The sequence below is a fragment of the Prionailurus bengalensis genome, chromosome B3, assembly GCF_016509475.1.
Source record: "Prionailurus bengalensis isolate Pbe53 chromosome B3, Fcat_Pben_1.1_paternal_pri, whole genome shotgun sequence".
In the NCBI taxonomy this organism is placed as follows: Eukaryota; Metazoa; Chordata; class Mammalia; order Carnivora; family Felidae; genus Prionailurus; species Prionailurus bengalensis.
In genome coordinates this window covers 60,738,532-60,764,709 of record NC_057355.1, presented here as the reverse complement: position 1 = coordinate 60,764,709, position 26,178 = coordinate 60,738,532, and the positions used below count along the sequence as shown (strand labels likewise).

The following is a 26,178-nucleotide window of genomic DNA, read 5'->3' as shown; positions in this document are numbered from 1 at the left end:
GTCTCTCTCTGTCCCAAAAATAAATAAACGTTGAAAAAAAAAAATTTTTAATTTAAAAAAATAGAATAGGGATGGGATTCTAAAAATATATTCAAGATCAATAAACTGTATAGAACCTAAGTTCTTTCCTGCATGCATACTAATTAACACAAGAATACTGATAAAACTGAAGACAGTCTCCTTACAATTTCTAGGCATTGAAATTCTCCTATGGCTATGTTTTAAATATAATCTACCACTGAATATAATTCCACTATGTAGTTACCTTATTGACAGATCATGTACAGAGTATGCAATAACCCTGCTCAAAATTTTCCCAAGGCTTCCTATCGTGTTTGGAATAAAATCCATCTCTTTGCAAAATCATACACAATCCAGGGCCAACCAACCTCTTAAACCTCGTCTCTCTCCACTTAACCCCTCATCACGCTACACTATGTTGTGCTATAGCTCCAGTGGCCTCCCTGCTTTTCCTTGAACACACCAAACTTACTCTGCCTCAGGGCTTTTGAACTTGCTGTTCCCTTTGCCTGTAACACTCCCTTTCCAGATTATTCACAGGGCAATTCACATTGTTCTCATACTTCATTCAATTCTAAACTCAATACCTCCTCAGAAAAGTCTTTTTTCAAAAAACTATTTTTATATATACGTATTTTTAATGTTTATTTTTGAGAGAGAGAGAAAGAACATGCACATGTGCAAGTGTGAACAGGGGAAGGGCAGAGAGAGTGGAGGACAGAGGATCCAAAGCAGGATCCAAAGCAGGCTCCACGCTGACAGCAAAGAGCCCAATGAGGAGCTCAAACTCAATGAACTATGATATAATGACCTGAACGAAGTCTTACACTTAACCGACTATGCCACCCAGGTGCCCCAAGAAGTCTTTTTTAACTAATACGTCCAAAATAGTCTCCTATCCTCACTGCCCATCACTCTCTATGTCAATATACTGCTTTGTGTTTATTTATACCATATACTACTACCTAAAATTATGTATATGTTTATCTGTCTTCTCCACTAAAATATATCCTCTAGAATAAGAGCCAAATTTTGGTCTGCTTGTTCACCACTACAGTCCCAGCACCTAGATCCATGCCTCACACGCATTATGTGCTCATTAAATATCTGTTATGTGTGTGAATAAACAATAACCTGGTAATAGTTTAAAAACTAAAAAAAAAAAAAAAAAAAAAAAAGACATCTGGAAAAGAAATGGGATTACAGAAATATACTGAAATCTAGTAAGCTACACAGAACCCAAGTTCTTTACCTGCTTTGCTATCTATTAATGCAAGACCTTCATTAAACTCAAAAAGATTCTTCATAATTTCTAGGCAGGTAAATTCTCATGTGCCTATATTTTGAAATATAATTTACATTTATGTATACAATTCTAGTTGTATATACTTAGTGTAGCAAATGTATTCAAAATTAGCATTTCAACTTCTATACAACTAATTTGCTAGAAATGAAAATCACAATCAGTACCATGTTAAAACAAAACTAAAGGTAAAGAGGAGATATTAGAAGAACTGAACTGTAAGGATGACAGTATAAGGAGTTCCACTTATGATAGGAAAAGATAGGATTAGTAGGCAGAGAGGGAAAGATTAGGACCTGAAGTCCCTGGGTGGGGAAAAATGCATATTTGGAACAATTCTAGGAGTGTCTGATCACAGCAAACCCCCTCACCAGTAAGGTTCCACTTAAGAATGTAACAGACACCATCTACTCCCCCCCCAGGTTTCCCTTAGGAATTTGACAAAAGACCTAACTATGACCAATAGCCACCCCTCATACAATAGAATAGAGACAATCAGAAATGGACCACCCAGCACCTAGAACTATCAAGCCAATAAGGGTGGGACCTGAGAGGGAACAGGGGGAAGGGGAAGGCTAACCAAAACCTTATAAAACAAGGACCCTTGCCAATAGTCGGCTGGCATTCACTTTCAAATGGTCCCTTTCTGTAAAGAGAGCTTTCATACTACTCTTACTTTCTAATCTTATACTCTAATAACCTTTTGCCTGCTGGTCACTTTGTGTCCTCCTCTTCATTCTTCAAAGCGGTGAGACAACGAATCCAGGTATTGAGGTAAATAAAAAATCCTGCAACACACTGACCTGATTCCCAGTAAAACTGGTGAAAATTATTTTAAAAACAGCTAAATCTTCTGAAAATGGTCCTTAGAGCAAATAGTGAATGAAGAAACATCTATTCAAGAAAACTGAAAATTAAGTAAAAAAGGCTAGAGTCTACGGTACTTGCACCAAAACCACTCCTTCCCTCCCCTCTTCCAGAGCAGAGAGGGTGGTTCCACTCTAGACTGTTACAACCAAGGACACCAGACTCCATCCTTTCTCAGTTCCCAGCCAGAGGGCTTTCTTCCCATAGGAGCAGGACTTCAGCATTCCTCAGGTTCTTCCAGCTGTCTGTTGCTGAGGAGGCTAATCCAGGTTAAGTGTGGACAGAGAAGTACAGTTCCTTTCTTGCACCCAGCTTCCACTCATGGAATGGAGGCTCTACCTTGGGTAGGAATGTGTTGCGAATACTGGGGGCCCAACAGCCCTCTCCTGGCTCAGGAAGCAGTGCTTCCATGGCAGGAGAGACAGAGATCTCAGCCTACTGCTCCCATCTCAACCCGAGGGCTCAGCTCCTAAAAAATAACGATGTTACTCAGAAGCTCAGCATAGTCCTCACCCCCAACTCTAGAGCCCTGGCTCAGAGATTTTGCCTGGGGGCAGGAGAAAGGCATGAAAAAAATACCTCTTCCCAAAGGAACTTATTTCATTTGCAACAGTAAAGTTTAAACTGAAAACATTTCCCAAAAATACTGAAGGTTGTGGTGTAGAAAAATGGGAAGAGATTCATGGATCTAATGAAGATAGAGCCTAGGCTACAGGCTGGCCAAGTGAGAAAGAACCAGGGGAATGAGACATCTGGGAGGAGGACTCCTGGGCTCAGACACATAAAAAATTCTGACCTCAGAAACTATTCCATTTTAGGAGCCACAATTTGATTAGATTCCTTTGTGGAGGAATTTATGCCCCAAGGCACTATTGTAAACAATAGAGCAATCAGCCAGCAATTAGTGGAGCTTAAAAACTGGGTGTGGTCAGAGAAAGTATAGAAGACAGCCCTACCAATACCACTGTCATTCCAGGGTGACTGTAGGCAGAATGACCCAGAACAACAACAGACTTAATACTGAGTGTTGGGAAAAAGGGGTTGGGGGTGGCGGCAGGGAGAACAGCCTTCACTAAAACAAATCCAGTCATTCACTCAACAAATAAACAAGCAAAATAACAGTAACAAGCCTTAGAAAGGAGGACCAGTATCTGAAACTACTAGAAGATATTATCAGTTTCCAACAACAAAGAAAAAAAAACATAAGAAATCAAAGAAACAGGAAAGTATAACCCATACATGGGAAAACAGGCAATAGAAACTGCCTCTGACAGTGAGTAGATGCTGGACTTAAAAGATTTTAAAACAGCCATTATAAATATGTTCACAGAACCAAAGCAAAGTAAGGAAAGTATGACAACAACATCGTATCAAACAGAGAATATCAATAAAGACAAATTTTTTTTAAAAGAACCAAATGTAAATTCTGGATATGAAATGTACAATATCAAAAACAGAAGAACTGCGGGATATAGAAAGAGCCTCAGATTGCAAAAAAGGCCCCTGATCCTAAAGGGCCAACATGTGTTCTTACTACAAATCCACTCTAAATCTGTGTCTCATGTATTTTTTAAGTTTTTTTTTTAATTTTTAAAATGTTTTTAATGTACTTTTTTTAAAGCCACAACTTTCAGTAATAAAATTAATTACCTCTATCCTATATTTAATGATAAATTCTATACACTACTTTTTGAATGACATCCATTCTATACATAATCTGTATTTCTTTTTTTTTAAAAAAGTGGTACTATAAATAATAGGTTAATTCTTAAATATTTAATAATAATATGAAAAATCTTACTGGTCTGACGTCACCACAGGAATTGGTAAATTGTCGAGCCAAGCCAAAATCAAGCATGTAACATTTCCTACATGTACTAGGAAAGCGACCCATGGCGAAGTTTGACTAGAAAAGCAGAGAAGGAAATATATTCTTATAAAACTTATCTTTACATCTTATCCTTCCTATACTTTAACTCTTCAATTTAACCTCTATATAATATATATCTCCCAAATATACTATTCCAATCAATGATGTTTGCTGGATATTAATACACAATCTCATTGTGGATTTTATTAGTGCCCAGGATCAGGTAACTTTGAGCAACAAAGAATTTAACTGACAGTATAAAGTTACATACAACACAACACTGACTTAAGTGGAACTCTAAATTCCTTGAAATTCTAATCTAAGTCAGTGCTTTAAAGACAGTCCAATTCTTCCTTTTTAACATGGGAAGAACCAGGAGTGAGCAAATTTTAATACATGGCGAGGAATTTAAATGAATTTCCTATAAGCATCATAACGCTGAATTTCACTAAGTACAAAATTAAAATTCAATTTAAGGAAACATTTCAAAACAGACTTAAGGAAAATAAACTTTGCATTCTTTCCTTAAAAAAGTAAATGTAATGTTAAATAAGCACAGACTTGCAAAGATGGTATGCAAAAAGGGAATTTATAAAGGAAAAAGCAAAATTGCTACAGAATTGTTAGCTTTTATTTTAAAAGACTGTTCCATTTAAGGAGCATTCAGTCACCATGATTCTCAAGTAGTGACATTTAGCTTTGCACAGAAATAAGAGGAGAAGAAATCTACATTACGTTAAGTCTGACTCTACTAATGTTAATTTTAGTTGGCATTTTCATGTAAACCATTTAATTTTAGAAATCATGTAGCAACAGAAGGGTGTAATTTTCAACTGCACTAACCAACACATGGTATATTTATAGTAAATACAGTATACCAGAAATGGATCATTTCCCCTTGTGAGTAATAAAAAAAAAAAAAAAAAAAAACCAAGAAGGAAAAATAAAAGCATATTTCAGTTATGAAAGTGACAATTTCTAAGAAAAACAGAATTGAAAAAAATACTATATATTGCCACTGCAGCGCTCAGAAAAAAAATAATAATAAAGTCTTTCACAACTGATGGTTTCTTGTAAGTACAATTTGTCACTTGAGAAATAGTTCAAAGAACACAATGTCAATATCTAAAAGCAACATATGTATATATTTTTAGACAGTATCAGGAAAAAAGAAATCTAAAGACTAACTACCAATTGAGGTGTAAGGTTAAGTAACTAGGAATGTCCGCACACATAATAATAGTCAAGCATTAATAATTTTTAATTTGGCTGCAAGCAACATTTTCATTGTATGAGAAAAGCTCTTGAATGTAAGTGGTAGTTTGTAATTATAACTTTTTAAAAAAAATTAAGAGGCAAGTTACATTTTGCTTCTAGTTAAAGAAATTAAAATATTACCTTGTGTTTAATAATAGGAAGCAAACACAGAAAGCTACATTTATAATTTATTGTGTCTCATCATCAGATGAAGAGTACAAAGCAAACTCAGTCTATGATCTGACTTGAAAAGGTCCCTTACTGGTTTGATGTCTCGGTGCAAGAATCCCACGGAATGGATGCTCTCAATAGACTCCAGAATCTGTCTCCCCAGCCTAAGAGTAGTGCTAATGGTGAATGTGCCCCGGGACTGGCTACGGCGTAGATCTGCCAGATTCCGACCCTGTGAAAACCAAATCAACAATGTCAAATATGGTACTATGTTGTAAGAGAAGACTGGGGAGTTATTCCTTTACTATTAAAAATGTTTTGACAGAAAGAGCAAGGATTTTACCCAAATCGCGATCCTCTCATTCAAAAGAAGAGATTCTAATGAACACAAGGGAAGGGAAGCAAAAATAATATAAAAACAGGGAGGGGGACAAAACATAAGAGACTCTTAAATATGGAGAACAAACAGAGGGTTACTGGAGGGGTTTGGGGGGGGGGTGGGCTAAACGGGTAAGAGGCATTAAGGAATCTACTCCTGAAAACATTGTTGCACTATATGCTAATTAACTTGGATGTAAATTAAAAAAATTTTTAAAAATAAAAGAGAAGAGATTCCATTAAAATACATGAATGTTTCAGACAAATTTAAGAATAACCAGAAGTTTTTGAACATACTGTGTTTTTGAGTCATCGTTGTGTTTCCATTTGTCTTTCATGCCATAACAAAATGTAGTCTAAATATACAAAATACATGTACCAGAACAGTAATTCTTCATTACATATTCCTACACAAACATATTCCTATACAAACTACTTAATTTTTCTGTGTCACGGTTTCCTTATAAAATGAAGAGAATTAAACAAGATACATGCAAAGTGTTTAGAATACTGCCTGGCACACAGTAGGTACTCGGTAAATGCTAATTACTGTTATTATGAACAAAAATAACATGAAACAAACACTCAATAATTTATAGCAATAAATAAAAGCAGTGAATGTATCTAGCCTGTGCCAGATGTGTTACATTCCTGATTGCATTTTACAGCTACCTAAAATAGATGTAACAGATGAAGAAAATGAGGCTCAGAAAGTTTAAACAATGTTAACCTATTAAGATAAAGTTGTTTTTCAAATCTAAACCTGTTTGAATTCAAAGTTGTGGGGTTTTTTTTTTCACTTCATAGTACTGCTCCACCCAGAAAGTTCTCTGTTGCCTAGGTAACAAACCAGTAATTTGATGAAAAGAGTAGGGCTACAGTTGCTATAGTTCTACCACCCAAAGAATGGAAACTGGCTCCTTCATCACGAGGGAATTTAAACATCCCAATCTCTCTATTCTCAAAACTTTGTAGTATATGCTTGGGATTAATACCACTAATACCATCACTTCATCTAAAGACAGTTGATTCACTTTTGAAAAAGTAATAAATTCTTAAATTACTTAAGTACCATTTAAAATAAAATAGTAGGAGTGCCTGGCTGGCTCAGTCAGTAGAACATGCGACTCTAGTTCTCAGAGTCATGAGTTCAAGACCCACACTGGGGATAGAGTTTACCTAATAAAAAAAAAATTGTTTTTAATAAAAAAAAATACTAAATAGCACTTAAGTAATAAAAGAATTGAAAAATTACAGGAAAGTCAGGAGTCTTTAATACTTCATATCTTCTTTAAAAATGCAGTTTTCTCATAACATAAATTGGTAGTTATCTTTATTATTATTTTTTAAATGTTAGGTGAATTTATTGTTCTCTACATCTCAGCAAATGTAAAATGAGTGACAATCTAGAACAATGAGTTTTACAATCCATGAGAATACCTAATAAATTTTATTAGCACTCCAATAATATTTTCTCAAAAATCAGTATTTTGATCTCCAAAAATATACCTAAGAAATATTGGAACTTCATTTGTAAACAACTTGCACAGTTACAAAAGCTTTTGAAAGAAAATCAATTAATTCAGTTTATGGTATTAGCAATGATTCTAACATTTCAAATCTTTTAAAATGTAAATCTAAGGGGCACGTGGGTGGCTCAGTCAGTTGAGCATGTGACTTCAGGTTAGGTCATGATCTCCTGGTTTGAGCTCCACATCGGGCTCTTGGCTGTCAGTGCAGAGCCTGCTTCAGATTCTCTGTCCCCCTCTCTCTGCCCCTCTCCTGCTTGTGCATGCTTGTCTGCCCTCTGTCTCAAAAATAAACAATAAATAAATAAATAAATAAATAAATAAATAAATAAATAAAAACCTAAAATATCAATTAACAAAATCAAAAAAACTAAAACATAAGGCTAGCAAGAGTATGGAGGAAAGTTATTAACATGGTATATACGCAGGTTTTATCTACCAAATTATACTTCAGAGTATAAACTAAAACTGGTTATTACCTGTTTGTTTGTTTTTTTAAAGTTTATTTATTTGTTTTGACAGAGAGAACGAGCATGCACTGGCAAGAGCAGGGGAGGGGCAGAGAGAGAGGGAAAGAGGGAATCCCAAACAGGCTCCATGGTGTCAGTGCAGAGCCAGACATAGGGCTGGATCTCACCCACCATGAGATCATGACCTGAGTTGAATCAAGAGTCAGGCACTTAACCAACTAAGCCACCCAGGCACCCCGGTTATTATGTTATAGAGAAAAACTGAAAATAATCTATATGTTTATCAATAAATGAAAGGTTTAATACACTGTGGGAAATTCATCTTATTGACTGGTATGCAGCACTAAAAAACAATGAATCTTAGGTCACCTGGGTGGCTTAGTCATTAAGCATCTGACTTCAGCTCAGGTTATGATCTCACGATTCATGAGTTTAAGAATCAAGTATTCTTTTCTTCTTTTTTTTTTTATTTTTAATTTTTTTTTTCAACGTTTATTTATTTTTGGGACAGAGAGAGACAGAGCATGAACGGGGGAGGGGCAGAGAGAGAGGGAGACACAGAATCAGAAACAGGCTCCAGGCTCTGAGCCATAAGCCCAGAGCCTGACGCGGGGCTCGAACTGCGGGACCGCGAGATTGTGACCTGGCTGAAGTCGGACGCTTAACCGACTGCGCCACCCAGGCGCCCCAAGTATTCTTTTCTTCTATTTACTGCCTTTCCTGTATAAAATGTATCTCAGGTAACCTAATAATTGGTGGAGTGCTATCTATCTATCTATCTATTTATTTATTTTAAAGTAATTTCTACACCCAGTGTGGGACTCGAATTTACAACCCCGAGATCAAGAGTCACATGTTCTACCAACTGAGCCAGCCAAGCACACCTGGTGGAGTGCTTTTTGAAGAATTCCAGTTAATAAACTAAGAAAAATAGAATTAGAATAGTACATTTGCAATCTCACTAAAGTAATGGATCTAGGCAATGATTACTAATGGGTTTTTAAAACATAGGAGAAAAGCCACTGGGAACTTTAAAAAGGATGCATGAGGCTGACAGTCCCCGAATCTCACCGATCAATCCTAACGTTACTAAAAACAGACAACCCAGACATTGCCTACTGATGTGATGCAACAGGAAGCATACCACTCACCTCTCAAGTACTGTGGCCAAATAAAACAAAACTGGAATCTTATCTAATCATCAGGTTATAGAAAATACAGGGGATAGAAGAACATGTTAAATAAGGAGGGGACAATCAGCAAATTCCAGAACATGACAACTTAATAACAAATGATTCCACTTTTATCAACGACAATCAAAACAACAAAAACTGTAAGAAAAAAAGAAAGTGAATCTATAGAGTAAAAGAGGCTTAAGAATTATATCTACCAAATGCAATGTGTGGAACTCTGTCTGGAACCAGATTCAAGTAAACCAAATATAAAAATTAAAGAGATACAATCAAGGAAATCTGAAGGTTGTCTTCATATTTGACACTATTGTGAAGGAACTATTGTGTTTTATCATTAAGAGGAGAAAAAAGGAATCTCCGACTCTTAGAATACATATGTATATATTTCCACATAAAATATTCCTTCAGTTTGCTTTGAAATAATCTGGGAAGGGAGAGGAGAGGGAGAATACACCAGCAGCAAGACTGGCCATATACTGATAATTACCAAAGCTGGGTGACGAGTACATGGGTATTCATTATACTATTCTATTTTCATGTATGTTTAGTTTTTTCATAATAAAAAAATACATTTTTAAAAGTAAGGCAGTTCTGGTATCACCCAATCTAGATCTACATCTGTACTGGTTACAAAATTAAAAGTACTTTTTGGCTTTCCCTAGGTGATACGGTTTTCACAAAATATCACTCCTTGGGTATAATAAAGATGGCTCTGGAAAGCCTCAATGGTGAAAGGAAATTCTATGAGAACTGTCTCAGGTCTTGCTGGTAGAAATGAAAAAAGAAATAAGTACAACTTCTTGATCCTATAAGATTTTAAGACCCACTGTGGGGTGCCTGAGTCGCTCAGTCAGTTAAGGGTCTGACTCTTGATTTCAGCTCAGGTCACGATCTTATGGCTCGTGAGTTTGAGCCCTGTCTCAGGCTCTACACTGGTAGCACAGAGCCTGCTTGGGATTCTCGATCTCCCTCTGTCTCTGTTCCTCCCCACTCTCTCTCAAAAAATAAATAAACAGGGGCACCTGGGTGGCTCAGTCGGTTAAGCTCCGACTTTGGCTTAGGTCATGATCTCACGGTTTGTGAGTTCAAGCTCCATGTCAGGCTCTATGCTGACAGCTCGGAGCCTGGAGCCTGCTTCGGATTCTGTGTCTCCTTCTCTCTCTGCCCCTCCCCAACTTGTGCTCTGTCTCTCTATGACTCTCAAAAAATAAATAAATGTAAAAAAAAATTTTTTTTAAATAAACATTTAAAAAAAGACCCATTTTAGTGGTAATTAGCTATAATTTCTACAATAGACATAGGATTATTCCTTGAAATTTTTAAGGCAGATATTATATAATTGAATCACCAAGAGGAAAAGAGTACTTAAGAATTAATGAACTTAGGGTTTTTAGAAGAAATTAAAAGTGCCAGTGAAAAGCTGAGTATGTAAATTTTATCACAATGTACACGGGGAAACCTTGTAATTATCTTCAATGTGTCAACTAAGAGAGAATACCCTCTAGTAAGTACACCAGCGTGAGCCCAAATCAAGTCAATCAACTACGCAGAATGGGGGGGGTGGCTAATGGTAGATTAATTTTATTATGACAGGAAAAAATACAGCATGCAAGTCAAATAGAAAGGTTTTTAGGTGAGTCCAGAAGAGCTTGCCAAAGGCCACTGTTATCTGATATACAACAATCTCCTTAGTTTTCCCAGACTAAGAGCCCTCCCATTTCCAGAAAGTGAGATTTAAATGACTGCAAATAAAATAATAACAAGTAAGCTCAAGTAACATAAAAATGAGTATGTGCTAAGACTGAGACAGATTCTACAGACTGAGAAAGCTTCTATCCGTATTCTCTAGTCAGTAGTAACCTAAAAACAAAATGAGAAGTTTTCTCTAATTGTGCCAAGAATACTAGCCTCAGGCTTCCACAAAAGCCTAACACCCAACAAGTTAGTCAGTCCCCAGGGAAGTCACAGACCTCTTTGAGCTTCAGTCCCTTAACTTGCAAAATGGGGACAACCTCCTTATCCTCTCCATGGGGATACGGTGAGGATCAAATAAGATGTATAATAAATCCAGAAGAAAACTATACAATACCATACCAAAAAGTTATATTATTAATGGCCAAAGTGAGAGAAGGAGGGTCTACACTAATGACCTCAAAAGTTACAAGGATAACTGCTTCAAGAAATAAAACAATGCTGGCTCAAGAGACAGTGAATCACACGACTCAAAGACTATGGGTATAGCTTACAGAGACAAATGCTGAAGGATAGTTGAGGGAAACAGGAAAAGCATTCTGATGAGAAGAGAAAGCATTCAGGCTAGGATCTGTCTGAAATCACTGTTATACAGTTAAGTCCAAAGAAAACAAAAGAACCCAATGTCCAAAGAAAGTTTTGCAAAAGATGAAAGGAAACTCTGATAACTCTTAAGTTAGGCAGTAAGGTAAACCACAGCTTTTACACTTTGAGAGTGACTACAGTTCAGAGGTGTGTGTGTGTATGTGTGTATGTGTATGTGTTCAGGGGCAGACGCAGTTGTCAGAGAGAATGGGATGGTTTCCCTCTTCTCCCTGCTGTGGTCATTACTCCAAAATTCCCTTTCTGAATTTCTTTCCTCTCCTGCCCAGCCCAATTCCACTCTCTGTCTAAAGGATAGGGATCAGACCTATGTTAATGAATGATAAAAGAAAAAGGAATGCGTTTCTCCTCTGTATCAACTAATGCTTCAATTTTCAAGCAAAGTTACTACATGAGCACATAAATTAAAAACTAGAGTCCTAATGGTAATAAAGACAGGAAGGGGAAGGGACAGGGACAGAGCAAGACTCACATTATATCCAGCAATCCATGTAGGGATTGAAAAACTTTGCAATGATGACAATCAATGAAGATATGGATCAACTAAAACAGTTGACAAGAACAACCCTTTCATCTTTGGGAAAATCTGTATCAAATCTGTTTAAATAAAATTCCATCCAAAAAAAAAAATTCCATCTGCATAGTATAAAACATTCTGAGATGATGATACCAAGAATTTTGTTTTATCCATAACAAGTAAAATTAGGTACCTTGATCAAAACTGAAATATTTTAAGATACATTTTCAAAGTAACCTACCTGCAACTGCATGACCACATAGTTGAATCGATCATTCCTCCCACAGCCAATAAATCTACAAACATGGTCTTTCCCTGGATAAAAGAAAGAAAAGAAAAACACAAAACAGTGGAAAAGGTTATACTATGGTTTCTCTTCTAAAAAATTAATAATTTGTTTTTCTGTATAGTATTTTATAATTGAATACAATGGACCTGTCTTAAGAACCTTAATAATAGGAAATCTGTATTATTCAGATTTTCTACCTACCTCCCCTGGACTCTACACTGTTCCTTGTGTAGTCAAATAAATGTTTATTGAATGAATAAATTTACTGGATGAATAAATGAATGAATGAGGGAATAAATGAATGATAATTTATTTAGGAAGTAAAGAATTAAAGGGTCATTTCAGATCAAGTTGCCCAGACATTATACATATGAAAAGAGAGAAGAGCAATACCTAAGAACTCTGTTAGGAATATAAATCCTGAATTTTAGATATGGTCTGCCATTGACCAATATATGACTTCAGTCACTTAATCACTTAATCTTTCTGGACCTCATTAATTTGCATTAGTTCAGTAGCTTTCAACCTGAGTTCCATCTGTGAAACCCAAGGAGGTGCTGACTAGGGTATGGAGGAAAGCAAAGGTGGAGCAGGCAGAAATCTAGGGTTCTGCCCTGATCCAATAAAAGCAAACAAAGGTCTTTAAAAAAGGATCAAGACTGGTAGGCTCCAAGGCTACTGGAGTACAGTGAATGAAGGGAGAACAGCATGAGAAGACGCTTGAGAAGCAGGAGGCATGAGACCATGAAACGCCTTAGACTCCATGATAAGGAAAGTGAAAGACATTTGTAAGTCGGTGTTTACCAGCCCAGGCTGCTTATCAAAATCATCTTGGGAAGATTTTTAAAGATTCCTAAACTCTATACTGATTCATAATCGATGGAGGAAGATACAGTATAGGAGCTTTTCAAAAGTTCTCTAAATGATCCAAAAGCAGATGGGCCATGGATGGACATATAAAATCTACCGCTGGGTAAGGAGAAGCATATAAAAGATTTTAAGGGGTGGCTGGATGGTTCAGTCGGTTGAATGTCCGACTCTTGATGTGACTCAGGTCATGATCCCAGGGTCGTGGGAACAGGTCCTGTGTTGGACTCTGCGCTGATTGAACATGGCATCTGCTTGGGATTCTTTCTCTCTCTCTCTCTCCCTCAGCCCCTTTCCCTCACTCACTTGCACGCTCTAAAAATAATAAATAAATAAATAAATAAATAAATAAATAAATAAATAAATAGTAAAAATTTTTAAGATGAGGAAAAACACAAAACATTTTACTTTAGAACACTGCTATGGTGGCAATGAGGAGGATAGACTACAGAGAGGTTAATTCTAGAGGCAGAAAGGTGATTCTGGGAATAGTTACCATATCCCAAGACAGAGAATAGGGTTTGAATTATTACAGTAGAGACAGAAAAAATAAGATAAATATAAGAGATACTAAAGATAATTTTTGACTAAAAATTGGCACAACTATATGATAAATTGTACCAAAATAAGAGAATATATAGTAGGTTGTATAGACTGTAAGGGATATCAGAATATTGAGTATAAGAACAACCTGTTGAATTCAGCAGACAATTGTAATTTCAAGCCTGTTGCTGAGCTATAGAAATACACTGGGGAACCATTAGTTCATGGAAGGTAGATGGAACTACAAACATAGATGGACAGTTGACAAGTTGGAAGAATAAAGAATGATAAAATTAACCTAAGAACAGAATTTTAGAAAATGCAACATTTAGAGCATGGGCAAAAATAAAATGCATGAAGGAAATCAAGTAATAGCCACAGAGGTATGAGGAAACTATGAGAAAGGGGTATTATAGAAATAAAATGAGAAGAGCATGTTAAGGCAGAAGTGGCCAATGGCAAATGCTATAGGAAGACTGAGAAGTGGGGCGCCTGGATGGCTCAGTTGGTTAAGCGTCTGACTTCAGCTCAGATCACGATCTCACGGTTTGTGGGTTCAAACCCCGTGTCAGGCTCTGTGCTGACAGCTCAGAGTCTGGAACCTGCTTCAGATTCTGTGTCTCCCTCTCTCTGCCCCTCCCCCACTTGTGCTCTGTCTCTCTTTCTCTCTCTCTCAAAAAAATGAATAAACACTAAAAAAAAAAAAAAAGAAGAAGAAGAAGAAAGACTGAGAAATACTGGTTAATATAAAAAATTAGGAAGTCACTAGTGAGTGGAAAGGGCGGCAGCCAGCCTTTAATGGATTAAAGTGTAAGTGAAGTATGAGACAGCCAGGGCAATCTTTGAAGAAGCTTGCCTGTAAAGTAAGTCACACACCAAGAGCTATAAGGGCAAGGCTTGATAGACGGATGAGAAATAATATCTCAACATTCAAAAAAAACCTTACTACTGGCTGACTTAAAACATAAAGACAATCTAGACTTAAGTTAGTAATTCAACTTCTTTTGCTTCTGGGTTATCACACTGTTTTCTCATTATCTGTGTTTTTATTGAAAAGTAGCAAGAAATGAGTGAAACGGGAGCATTAATTCCCAATGTGTACAATGCTGACAATCACTTCACATGCATGTTACAAATGTTTGCAAAACTGTGTCACCTACTAAATTGAAGTAGGAATGAAAGGATAAAATAATGGTCAATTAGCAACTTACACTTTCCCTCCCTCAGCTTCAAAGGAACAATTAAAATATCATTTAGGTAGTATTTTCTTCTTGTTTCCCATTCTTCAAGATTCCATCTTCCTCGCATATAACACTTAAATAATGGATCTCTATTACAAAGACATTTCAACCATCTAAAACCAGAAGACCATACTATATTTAACTCTTCTTAGGATGTTCTTTCAAAAATATCCTATTGGTATGTTATATACCAAAATACTATTTATCTCTCAATAGTGAAACCATCCTACTTTTAAAAAGAAAAAAGACAGAAATCAAATAAAGTGTAGACTCTACTAGGTAACCAAAATACAAAGTCAGTAGCAAATTTTCTGGGATTCACCCATCTATCTTCATTGCTTTAGGTAAGAGCTTAATGAATTCTTACCTCATACTTTGGAAACAGTGTACTACTGCTCTTCTATTTTAGATATACACAATTAATGAAAATCCTTAATAAAGTTAGTTCAGTAAATATATACAAATTTTTAGAAGCAAGGAGAAACTAAAATTTAATTGGAATAGTAATTCTTCACCACCACTTAGAATAGTAAAATAACTACTGTGATATCTAGTACAAACTGAGATATCACTCCATGAGTAGCACAAGGACCATATCTATCTGGTCCCTAGCACATTACCTGGTAAATAGTGAAATCCCCAATCAGTATCTATAAATAAACAAATTAATAAATAATTATAAATAATAAAACATGCACAATATGCAAACATATTGTGCCAGGCATTATATTAAGTCCTTTACATGCATTTAATCCTCACAGCTTAAGTATTATTATTTTCCCTATTTTTTAGATGTGAGTTAAGCAAAATAATCTCTAAAAATGAGGGGACTAGGGTAGGTTATACTTGAAGAGAATGTTAATAATTCAAAATCATTGCTGTGGAGAAAAGGAAACATAGACAACCAGCTTGAAAAGCACAGGCTATATCAGGTAAAACCTAACACAATGCCATTTAGATAAGAGTCCTAAGTAGAATCTAGATACCAGAACTATAGCAATCTTTATTGTAAGTTAGACAGTCTACAAAGTCATATATAGTTGGTAAGCAAACAAATGAAAAAAAAAAAGAGTCCTACACTATGCACTATGAGGTCTGATCACAACTCCACATTCACAAAAATAGTTATTCAACTTCATGCACAATGAGAATAGAGGAGAGGTCCAGAAATATTACAGAAACAACTCCAAATCTCTAGGTAAACTATTCTATAAACTTTTAAGAACTCCCAGGATAAAAGACATCTAAATATTCTTTTTTTAAGATTTTATTTTTAAGTTATCTCTGCACCCAATGTGGGGCTTGAATTCAAAACTCCAAGAACAAGAGTTGCACGGTCTACCGACTGAGCCATCCATACACCCCCAAGACATCTAAATAATCTTTTTTTTTTTTTTTTTTTTTTTTTAGTTTATTTACTTGGGAGACAGAGACAGTGCAAATGGGGAAGGGGCAGAGAGAAAGAGGGAGAGAGAATCCCAAGCAGTCTCCGCGCTGCCAGTGCAGAGCCCGTTGTAGGGCTCAAACTTCATGGAACCATTAAATTATGACCTGAGCCAAAACCAAGGGTCGGACACTTAACCAACTGAGCAGACAAGGTGCCCTGACATCTATATAATCTTAATGATGCTGTAGAGCAGGACTATCTTGTGTAGGAATGATAACCAAGCCAACCCTCATTTTATTCCTACTTAATTCCCACAGATTCTCATTGCTGTACACAAAGGCACCAGAATATAATAGATATATAAACTTAATTTCAGCATCCTCAGGCTATATTATGTTCGTACTCTAGTACGCAGCTCTGCACAGGATACATACTAACTAAACAATGAATAAGTTTTTATACCTTTATTGAAACATTATTAACATACCACACAATTCATCCATTGTTCATTTCATGTAGGTTAATTTGTTGCCATGTACTATGTAGTATTCCCTTATTATAATCATTTTTATTTCCGTAAGGTCAACAGAAATGTTCCCTCTTTCATTCCTGATTTTAATAATTTGATTCTTCTCTATTTTTCCTTAGTGTTTCTAGCTAAAGGTTTGTTAATACTGTTCATTTTATTCAAAGAACCAATTTTTGGCTTTGTGGATTTCCTCCTTGTTTTTCTCATCTCCACTATAATCTTTATTATTTACTTCCTTCTGCCTGCTTTAGGTTTCTTTGTTTTGTTTTCTTTTTTAGGTAAGCTCTATGCCCAACCTGGGGCTTGAACTCATGGTCCTGAGATCAAGAGTCACACTACTGACTGAGCCAGCCAGGCTGGCTCTGCCTGCTTTAGGTTTAATTTGCTCTTCCTTCTTTAGTGTCATAAGGTGGAAGGTTAGACAATGTACTGGAGATCTTTCTGGCTTCTTAATTTAGGTGTTTACTGCTATATGTTGCCTTTTAAGCGCACTACTTAAACTGTACCCCATAACTTTTGGTATCTTGTGATGATTAAGTTTTAATTAAGGAAATCTACAGAAAATCACTTTGGAATCTTAGAAGGTAGGGTCATGAATGCCATATACCAGTGGGACAACTTATTATTTTTCTTTGTAGGAGACACAAGACAGATGGAAAGAAATAAAGCAAGCACTAGACTAGAATTAAATCTGAACTCTGCCATTAATAATTATGGAAGCTTAAGTCTCAATTTCCTCAGAACTACTGAGAAAATTAAATGATATAGTATATTTATAAAGCATCATATTGATTAACTATCCAGTGTTCATTCCCCCTTAATAACATACCCAAATTACCCTTGGGGAATGATCTTCCTTTATCATGTATCTACTGTCTCTATGGGCTTGATCTACTTCCAGGCCCAAGGTTGGACATTAATTGTTCTCAGCCAATCAGAGTAATAGACAAATTTCTCTTTTATTATAGAGATCAATTTGTTGAGGGGAAGAAAACTAAATATTCAAGACTTAAAACAATCAATGCGTGACATTACTCTGATGAGATTCTTTTTTTTTTAATTAAAAAAATTTTTTTAAACATTTATTTATTTTTGAGACAGAGAGAGAGCATGAACAGGGGAGGGTCAGAGAAAGAGGGAGACACAGAATCTGAAACAGGCTCCAGACTCTGAGCTGTCAGCACAGAGCCCGATGAGGGGCTCGAACTCACAGACCGCGAGATCATGACCTGGGCAGAAGTCGGCCGCTTAACCGACTGAGCCACCCAGGCGCCCCTGACAAGACTGTTTCAGGAATGTTCTAATCAGAGGAAAACTGAATAGTTTCATATGACACTTATGAGAAGAGATGTTATTTTTAAAGAGAAAGAATGGAGCTCCTTTCCAGTTGCTATCAGCAACTATCTCTCAACCATGAAGGAAATAAGCATGAGAATTATTTCTACAATATGGAAGAGATAATCATATACAAAAACTGTCAGCCATATGTGAAAGAATGAAAACCAGATGCTATCTCGTATCATACACAAAAATCAACTCAAGATAGATTAAAGACTTGAATGTAAAACATGAAACCATAAAACTGATAGAAGAAAACATAGAGGGTAAGCTCCTTGACACTGGTCTTGGCAATGATTTTTTAAATTTGACATCAAAAGCAAAGATGACAAAAGCAAAAATAAACAAGTGGGACCATATCAAATTATAAAGCTTCAGCACAACAAAGGAAACCATCAACAAAATGAAAAAGCAACCAGCTGGGAGAAAATATTTGCAAATCATATATCTGATAAGTAGTTAATACCCAAAATATAGAACTCATACAACTCAACAGCAAAAAAGAACAAACAATCCAACTTAAAAATGGGTAGAGGACCTGAAGAGACATTTTTCCAAAGAAAATAGTAAAATGGGCAACAGGTACATGAAAAAGTGTTCAATATCATTAATCATCAGAGAAATGCAAATCAAAACCACAAAGAAATATTATCTCACACCCATGAGAATGGCTATTATCAAAATGATAAGAAATAACAAGTGTTGGTAAGGATGTGGAGAAAAGCGAATCCTTGGGCACTACTCCTAGGAATGTACATTGGTGTGGCCACTATGGAAAATATTACAGAGATTTGGCTCAGTCAGTTAAGCATCCACCACTTGGTTTTGGCTGAAGTCGTGATTAGCAGTTCCTGAGTTCGAGCCCTGCATCAGGCTCCATGCTGACAGTGCTTGGGATTCTCTCTCTCCCTCTCTCTGCCCCTGCCCTGCTCAACACTGTCTCTGTCTCTCTCAAAATGAATAAATAAACTTTAGAAAAGAAGTTTCTTAAGAAACAAATGAACAAAGAAAAAAAAAGAGACAAACCAAAAAACAGACTCTTAAGTATAGAGAACAAACAAATGGTTACCAGAAGGGAGGTGTGTGGGAGGATGGGTGAAATAGGTGAAGGGAATTAGGAGCGGGATTGTCTTGATAAGCACTAAGTAATATATAGAACTGTTGGATCTCTGGGGCGCCTGGGTGGCGCAGTCGGTTAAGCGTCCGACTTCAGCCAGGTCACGCTCTCGCGGTCCGTGAGTTCGAGCCCCGCGTCGGGCTCTGGGCTGATGGCTCAGAGCCTGGAGCCTGTTTCCGATTCTGTGTCTCCCTCTCTCTCTGCCCCTCCCCCGTTCATGCTCTGTCTCTCTCTGTCCCAAAAATAAATAAACGTTGAAAAAAAAATTAAAAAAAAAAAACAAAAAAACTGTTGGATCTCTATATTGTACACCTGACACTAATATAGCACTGTACATTAACTACACTGGAATTAAAAAATTTTTTAAATTAAAAATAGAACTAGCATATGATCTAGCCATTCCACTTGTTGGTATATACCCAAAGAAATGAAATTACTATCGTTAAGAGACATCCCACGCCCACGTTCAATGCCACATTACCTATAATAGCCAAGACATGGAAACAAATCACGGTTCGTGAGTTCAAGCCCCTCATTTTGGCTCCACACTGATGGTGCAAAAGCCTGCTTGGGATTCTCTCTCTCTGGCTGCTCCTTCCACATGCTTTCTCAAAATAAATAAATAAACTTAAAAAAAAAAAAAACCCTCAAAGTTAAAAAAAAAAAGTTCTTATCACAAGAAAGAAAAACTGTGAGGTGATAAACTAAACTAAACTTGTGGTTATTTTGCAGTATATACATGTATCAAATCTTTATGTTGTATATAATACAAAGTTGTATGTCAATTATACATATCTCAGTAAAACTGAGAGGGGGAAAAAAAGAGAATCCGGGTCAAAATACACCTGTAGTCTATCCTACACCTCTGGATCCTTCAATATGATGTGGAAGAAAAGTTCATGTGGTCAAGATCACTGGAATTAAATACAGCTTTTTCACTTGCTAGCTTGTTACTTAATTTCTAAAAGCCACATGATGGGTAACAAAAATTCTTAACCTCAAAGAGTTATTATTACACAGGTAAATCAGGTAAGGTATGTCTAATATTAAATATACTGCCTGGCACACAGTAAATGCTCTATATATGCTTCCTATTATCGTTAGTGATTATGAACACAAATTTTAGAAAGAGACAGATCTAAGCTAAAATCCTAGCTCTTTTATTCACTACTTTTTTGACTGTGTGGACAGATTACTTAACCTCTCTTAAGCTCTATTTCCTCAACTATAAAATCAGGGGAAAGTTAAAGAAAAATTAAATCAAATAATATTTTTTTTAAAAGCATACACTTAAAAACAAGGCCTGACACAGAAAGAATGATAAATGGCTGTTAGCCTCTTCATTAAATAATAGGCACAAATAGCCTTCCACAGTGGTTGTACCAATTTATACTTCTGCTATCTGGACTTGAGTAAGTTCCCATTTCTCTGTCCTCACCAACACTTGGAGCTGTCAGACATTTTTGTTTTTGCCAATCCAATGGGTATGAAACAGTGTTTTGCTATATATTTTGAGTTTCTTTATTACTAGTAAGGTTGAGCATCTTTTCATCTCTTTATTGCTTAGGTTTTCTTTCTTGCGAATTGTCAATTCTTATCTTTTGTCCATCTGCTCTCCGTCCACTCCTGGGACTTCCTACCTTGGCCTAGGACATCACTATGTCATAGAGCCATTTATCTGGAGTCCTTTTGCGTCATGTTTCCCAAATACTTTAAAGCCCTTGTTCGTTCCCTGCCACTATATCCTTTCTCTCTATATTACTGGTGCCACTTACTTATCACCTAAAGACTCAAACCCCCCTCACTTTCTCCTCAGGCTCAGCAGGAAACATTTATGGAGCTCTAACCACAATACTCTAGATGTCATCAACCATTCACCCTTGCCGCTTCAACTTGTCCTGACCTAACTCCTTGGCTCTGACAACTGAGCTTCTCTCTGGTTTCTCTTTTGTTCCCTTCTCAATGCTCCTATGGATCTTTTTAATAAATTTTATACATTTTTTATAACTTTTCGTCTATAACATCATTATTCACCCTCTGTATCAGTCTGACTTGATTGTGAACCCCTGAGGACAAAGACCATCCCTTATTTATAACCCCAGTTCCTAGCACAATGGTTCACATTTAACAGGTGTCTAAGAAGGAAAGAAGGAAGGGAGAATGAAAATAAGCCTTTCATAAACTATCTAGCACCCTGGACTTTCTAGGCATAAGGCCATTTGCTCCTTCTTCTCTGCTCTACTGCCCCTCTCCCCACCCCTACAGGGTGGGCCAAATGTCTACCTTAGAATGACAAGCATGAGCTTGCCTTGTCCTGTGCTTCACCTATCTTTTATAAACATACTATTGGACTCCTCTGATGATGCATGCTCTAATGAATTACCACCTATTATTTACTGACAGGCTCACTTAGCAGTGTCTCTTCTAGACTCCCTCCATTCTGTCAAATCTGATTGTACTTCACTGGAGTAGGCCAAGAATGTCCCATATGTCACCGGCCACACACTATTCATAGGATAATTTCCCCAAATACTGTTTGGAATATGATGTCATTTGCCTACTTAAGAAACCATAAACAGTAATGCCTACATAAAGACCATTAAAATGGTGAAGGACTCCACCACAAAACTACTAAAACTGATAAATGAATTCAATAAGGTCTCAGGACACAAAATTAATATACAGAAATCCATTGCATTTCTATAGACAATGAAGTAGCAGAAATAAAAATTAAGAAAACAACCCCATTTACAATTGCACCAAAAATACCAAAACACCTAGGAATAAACTTAGCCAAACAAGTAAAAGATCTATACTCTGAAAACTATAAAACACTGATGATTTTTTTTTTTTAATTTTTTTTTTTTCAACGTTTATTTATTTTTGGGACAGAGAGAGACAGAGCATGAACGGGGGAGGGGCAGAGAGAGAGGGAGACACAGAATCGGAAACAGGCTCCAGGCTCTGAGCCATCAGCCCAGAGCCTGATACGGGGCTCGAACTCACGGACCGCGAGATCGTGACCTGGCTGAAGTCGGACGCTTAACCGACTGCGCCACCCAGGCGCCCCAAAACACTGATGATTTTGAAGATGACATAACAAATGGAAGATAGTCCATGCTCAGAGATTGGGAGAACAAATATTGTTAAAATGTCCAAACTACCTAGGGCAATCTACAGATTTAATGCAATCCCTGTCAAAATACCAACAGCATTTTTCACAAAACTAGAACAAATAATCCTAAAATTTGTATGGAACCAGAAAAGGCCCTGAATAGACAACACAATCTTGAAAATGTAGAACAAAACTAGAGGTATCACGATCCAGATTTCAAGATATACTACAAAGCTGAAGAAATCAAAACAGTATGGTACTAGCACAAAGACAGACATACAGATCAATGGAAAAGAAAAGAGAAACCTAGAAAAAACCCATGATTATATGGTCAATTAATCTATGACAAAGGAGGCAAGAATATGCAATGGGAAAAAGAGTCTCTTCAACAAATTGTGCTGGGAAAACTGGTCAGTTACATGTAAAAGCATGAAACTGGACCACTTTCTTACACCATACACAAAAATAAACTCAAAATGGATTAAAGACTTAAATGTGAGACCTGAAACCATAAAATTCCTAGAAGAGAATGTACAGGCAGTAACTTCTCTTAAGACAAGGATAACAAAAACAAAAATAAACTACTGGGACTACATCAAAATTAAAATCTCTGCACAGCAAAGGAAAAAATAAAACTAAGGCAACCTACTAAATGGGAGAAGATATATGCAAATGACATATCCAATAAGGAGTTATCTAAAATACGTAAAAAACATACAACTCAACACCAAAAAAACCCCAAATAATTCAATTAAAAACGGTCAGAAACATGAACAGACATTTCTCCAAGGAAGCCATATAGATAGCCCACATGAAAAGATGCTCAACATCAATAACCATTAGAGAAATGCAAATCAAAATTATAAAGAGATATCACACTGTTAGAATGGCTAAAATCAACAACACAAGAAACAACAAGTGTTGGCAAGGATGTAGAGAAAAAGGAACCTGTTGGTGGGAATGCAAACTGGTGCAGCCACTGTGGACAACGGTATGGAGGTTCCTCAAAAAATTAAAACTAGGACCACCCTACAATCCAGTAATCACACTACTGGGTATTTACCCAAAGAATACAAAAACACTGATTCGAAAAGATGTATGCACCACTATGTTTATTGCAGCATTATTTACAATAGCCAAATTATGGCAGCAACCCAAGTGTGTATCGACAGATGAATGGATGAAGAAGATATAAGATACACACACACATGCACACATGTATGCGTGCACACAATGGAATATTACCTAGCCGTAAAAAAGAATAAAATCTTGCCATTTGCAAAAACGTGGATGGATCTAGAGGATATAATGCTAAGTGAAAGAAGTCAACCGGAGACAGGTAAATACTATATGATTTCACACATATGTGGAATTAAAGAAACAAAGCAAATAAACAAAGAAAAAAAAGGAGACAAACAAACAAAAAATGAACTGTTAACTACAGAGAACAAACTGGTGGTTACCAGAGAAGAAGTGGATGGTGGGGGGGGGGGGGGGGAGGGCAGGTGAAAGAGGTGAAGGAGATTAAGAGTATACTTATTATGACGAGCACGGAGTAATGTATATAATTGTTGAATCATTATATCGTACACCTGAAACTAATATAATGCTCTATGTTATTGTACTGGGATTAAAAGTTTTTAAACATTTATTTTCTGGAAAAATAAATGCAATGCAATGCAATGAAATAAAATGGTGAACCTGAAATTCACAATTAATTCTACATTACTTACCAAACCTCAGTTCTTCAACATGTATCATACACGCTAATGAAGCCAGTTTCTTTTTTTATTCTCCTTCTCAAATGTGCTACTTTGGTTTTTGCTCACATTTTCCCCCTCAACCTCATTTCCTCAAATCAAATACAACTCTTAAATCTAAGTATCCCTGTAAGAGGTAATATCAACCAATTAAAATTCAGGATTAGATTTTCAGGTATTAGCAAATTAGTCACCTACCAAAGCCCTGAGGGGAAAAAACAAGAAAATTAAAGTAAGTTTCCCAGAGTTGAAAAAGAGCGATCAAGTCTGGTGCAGAGACGAAAGCAGAGAAAGAAGACAATCAGCAAGGTAGCGCTGATCACTAAAAGTCATAGATGGTTGACCTCAAGAAAATATAGGATGGAAGTATATAACAAATCAATTTTAACTTCGTGTTTATATGTCTCTTACGTTAAAGAAATCCTTTAAGAGAGGAAAGGAATTCTGAATATACAAACCAAATCTTTACCAACCCTTCAAAATACCACCACTAAGTCCTTCTCTTAATTTTCTAGCTCTTGACCAATATAACCCAATAAGGAATGTTTGTGGTCTGTCACCAAACTGCGCAAAATGAAATAATCCGTGATATCTCCACCCGAAAAAGACAGTAAGAAGTAGACTTAATTTAAATAGGTAGATACTATCTTTGGATATTATACGCAAGATGGAACCCTGGTAGTTAAACACCGATTTTAATTGTGATATTAAAAAGGATTTTTACTCATCTAAGGCAAGTAGTGACAAACCCTTCCTTACTGTCCAAAATATTTTTTTAAAGAAATAGATATGCTGGTACTTTAAAATAAATGCATAAAACCTAATGAATCTTCTTGTTCTTACTTCATTTTTTTAATTTTATTTTTTATTTTTTAAAATTTACATCCAAATTAGTTAGCATATAGTGAAACAATGATTTCAGGATTCCTTAATGACCCTTACCCATTTAGCCCATCCCCCCTCCCACACCCCTCCAGCAACCCTCAGTTTGTTCTCCATATTTATGAGTGTCTTCTGTTTTGTCTCCCTCCCTGTCTTTATATTATTTTTGTTTCCTTTCCCTTATGTTCATCTGTTTTGTCTCTTAAAGTCCTCATATGAGTGAAGTCATAAGATTTTTGTCTTTCTCTGACTAATTTCACTTAGCATAATACCCTCCAGTTCCATCCACGTAGTTGCAAATGGTGTTCCTACAATTTCAAATGATAATTTACTACCTTTGCTTTCAATCCAAGAGCTTAAAAAGCTATGGCAAGTGATGGTGTGGTGGTCTACATCCTAGCATTAAATATTAATGAATAATAATGTCATGCAAAAGGCAAATAACTGTATGTTATTTTTATATGATAGAAGACAGTAAAAAAATCAGAAAGAGGCATCAATCATTTTCCTTTCAAAATAAAAAAGCCATTTAGTAATAAAGTGAAGAGCTGAGTTAAAAGTATCCCAAACCCACTAATGGGGATGCTCTGTAACTTAAAGAATAAATTCCAGCTCAGTGGCAAACTAGCAAATACTGGGATTCTGCAAAGCTGGGCTACTGTACTGCCAAAGACACAAGAAAATCAGTCCTAGCTTCCTTACCCACCTATCATTTACTCCTCTTATTTACCCATTTGCACCACCACCAAACAAACCACACCCAACCTAACAAAAACAGTTCATGAAGTACTTATACCAAGACAGAAAAATAAAAGGCATAGGTCCTGTCCTCAAAGAATCTACAATTTTGTTGAAAGAAATGAACTCACTATACAATATGACAATATGAGATCAAATGACAGCTTCTAAGAACAAAGAATAAGCACTGTGAGAAATCAATAGATTCGATGGATTAGAATGCATCACAGAGCTTAGAGCTTGACTGAGTTAACCTATCGGTAAAACAAAACAAAACAAAACAAAACAAAACAAAAGTGGTGAGCCCTCTAAACCAAGTCCCCAGAAAAAAATTGAGCCAAGGAGTTTAAGGAACAAAGGCTCCTCTTAGCACTCAAGAGGCTGCCCATCAACAATTACCTAGGTTATAGTAGCTCACCAGGAGTCAAAGGCAAAAGTTTC

The 26,178-nt window shown here is 36.3% G+C and overlaps 1 protein-coding gene across 3 annotated transcripts in view; it reads right to left on the bottom strand.

Annotated features, from left to right (window-relative positions):
- TTBK2 (tau tubulin kinase 2) overlaps positions 1–26,178 on the bottom strand; it is a 169,629-nt gene that overhangs the window by 88,777 nt on the left and 54,674 nt on the right. For 2 of the 3 annotated variants that reach the window (XM_043554114.1, XM_043554115.1), the window contains 3 exons: positions 12,173–12,246; positions 5,581–5,721; positions 3,993–4,097 (listed from right to left, as the gene is read on the bottom strand). In XM_043554114.1, coding sequence (XP_043410049.1) covers positions 3,993–4,097; positions 5,581–5,721; positions 12,173–12,246 — 320 coding nt within the window. The remainder of the gene's footprint in view (positions 1–3,992; positions 4,098–5,580; positions 5,722–12,172; positions 12,247–26,178) is intronic. The other variant, XM_043554116.1, reaches the window with a different exon arrangement.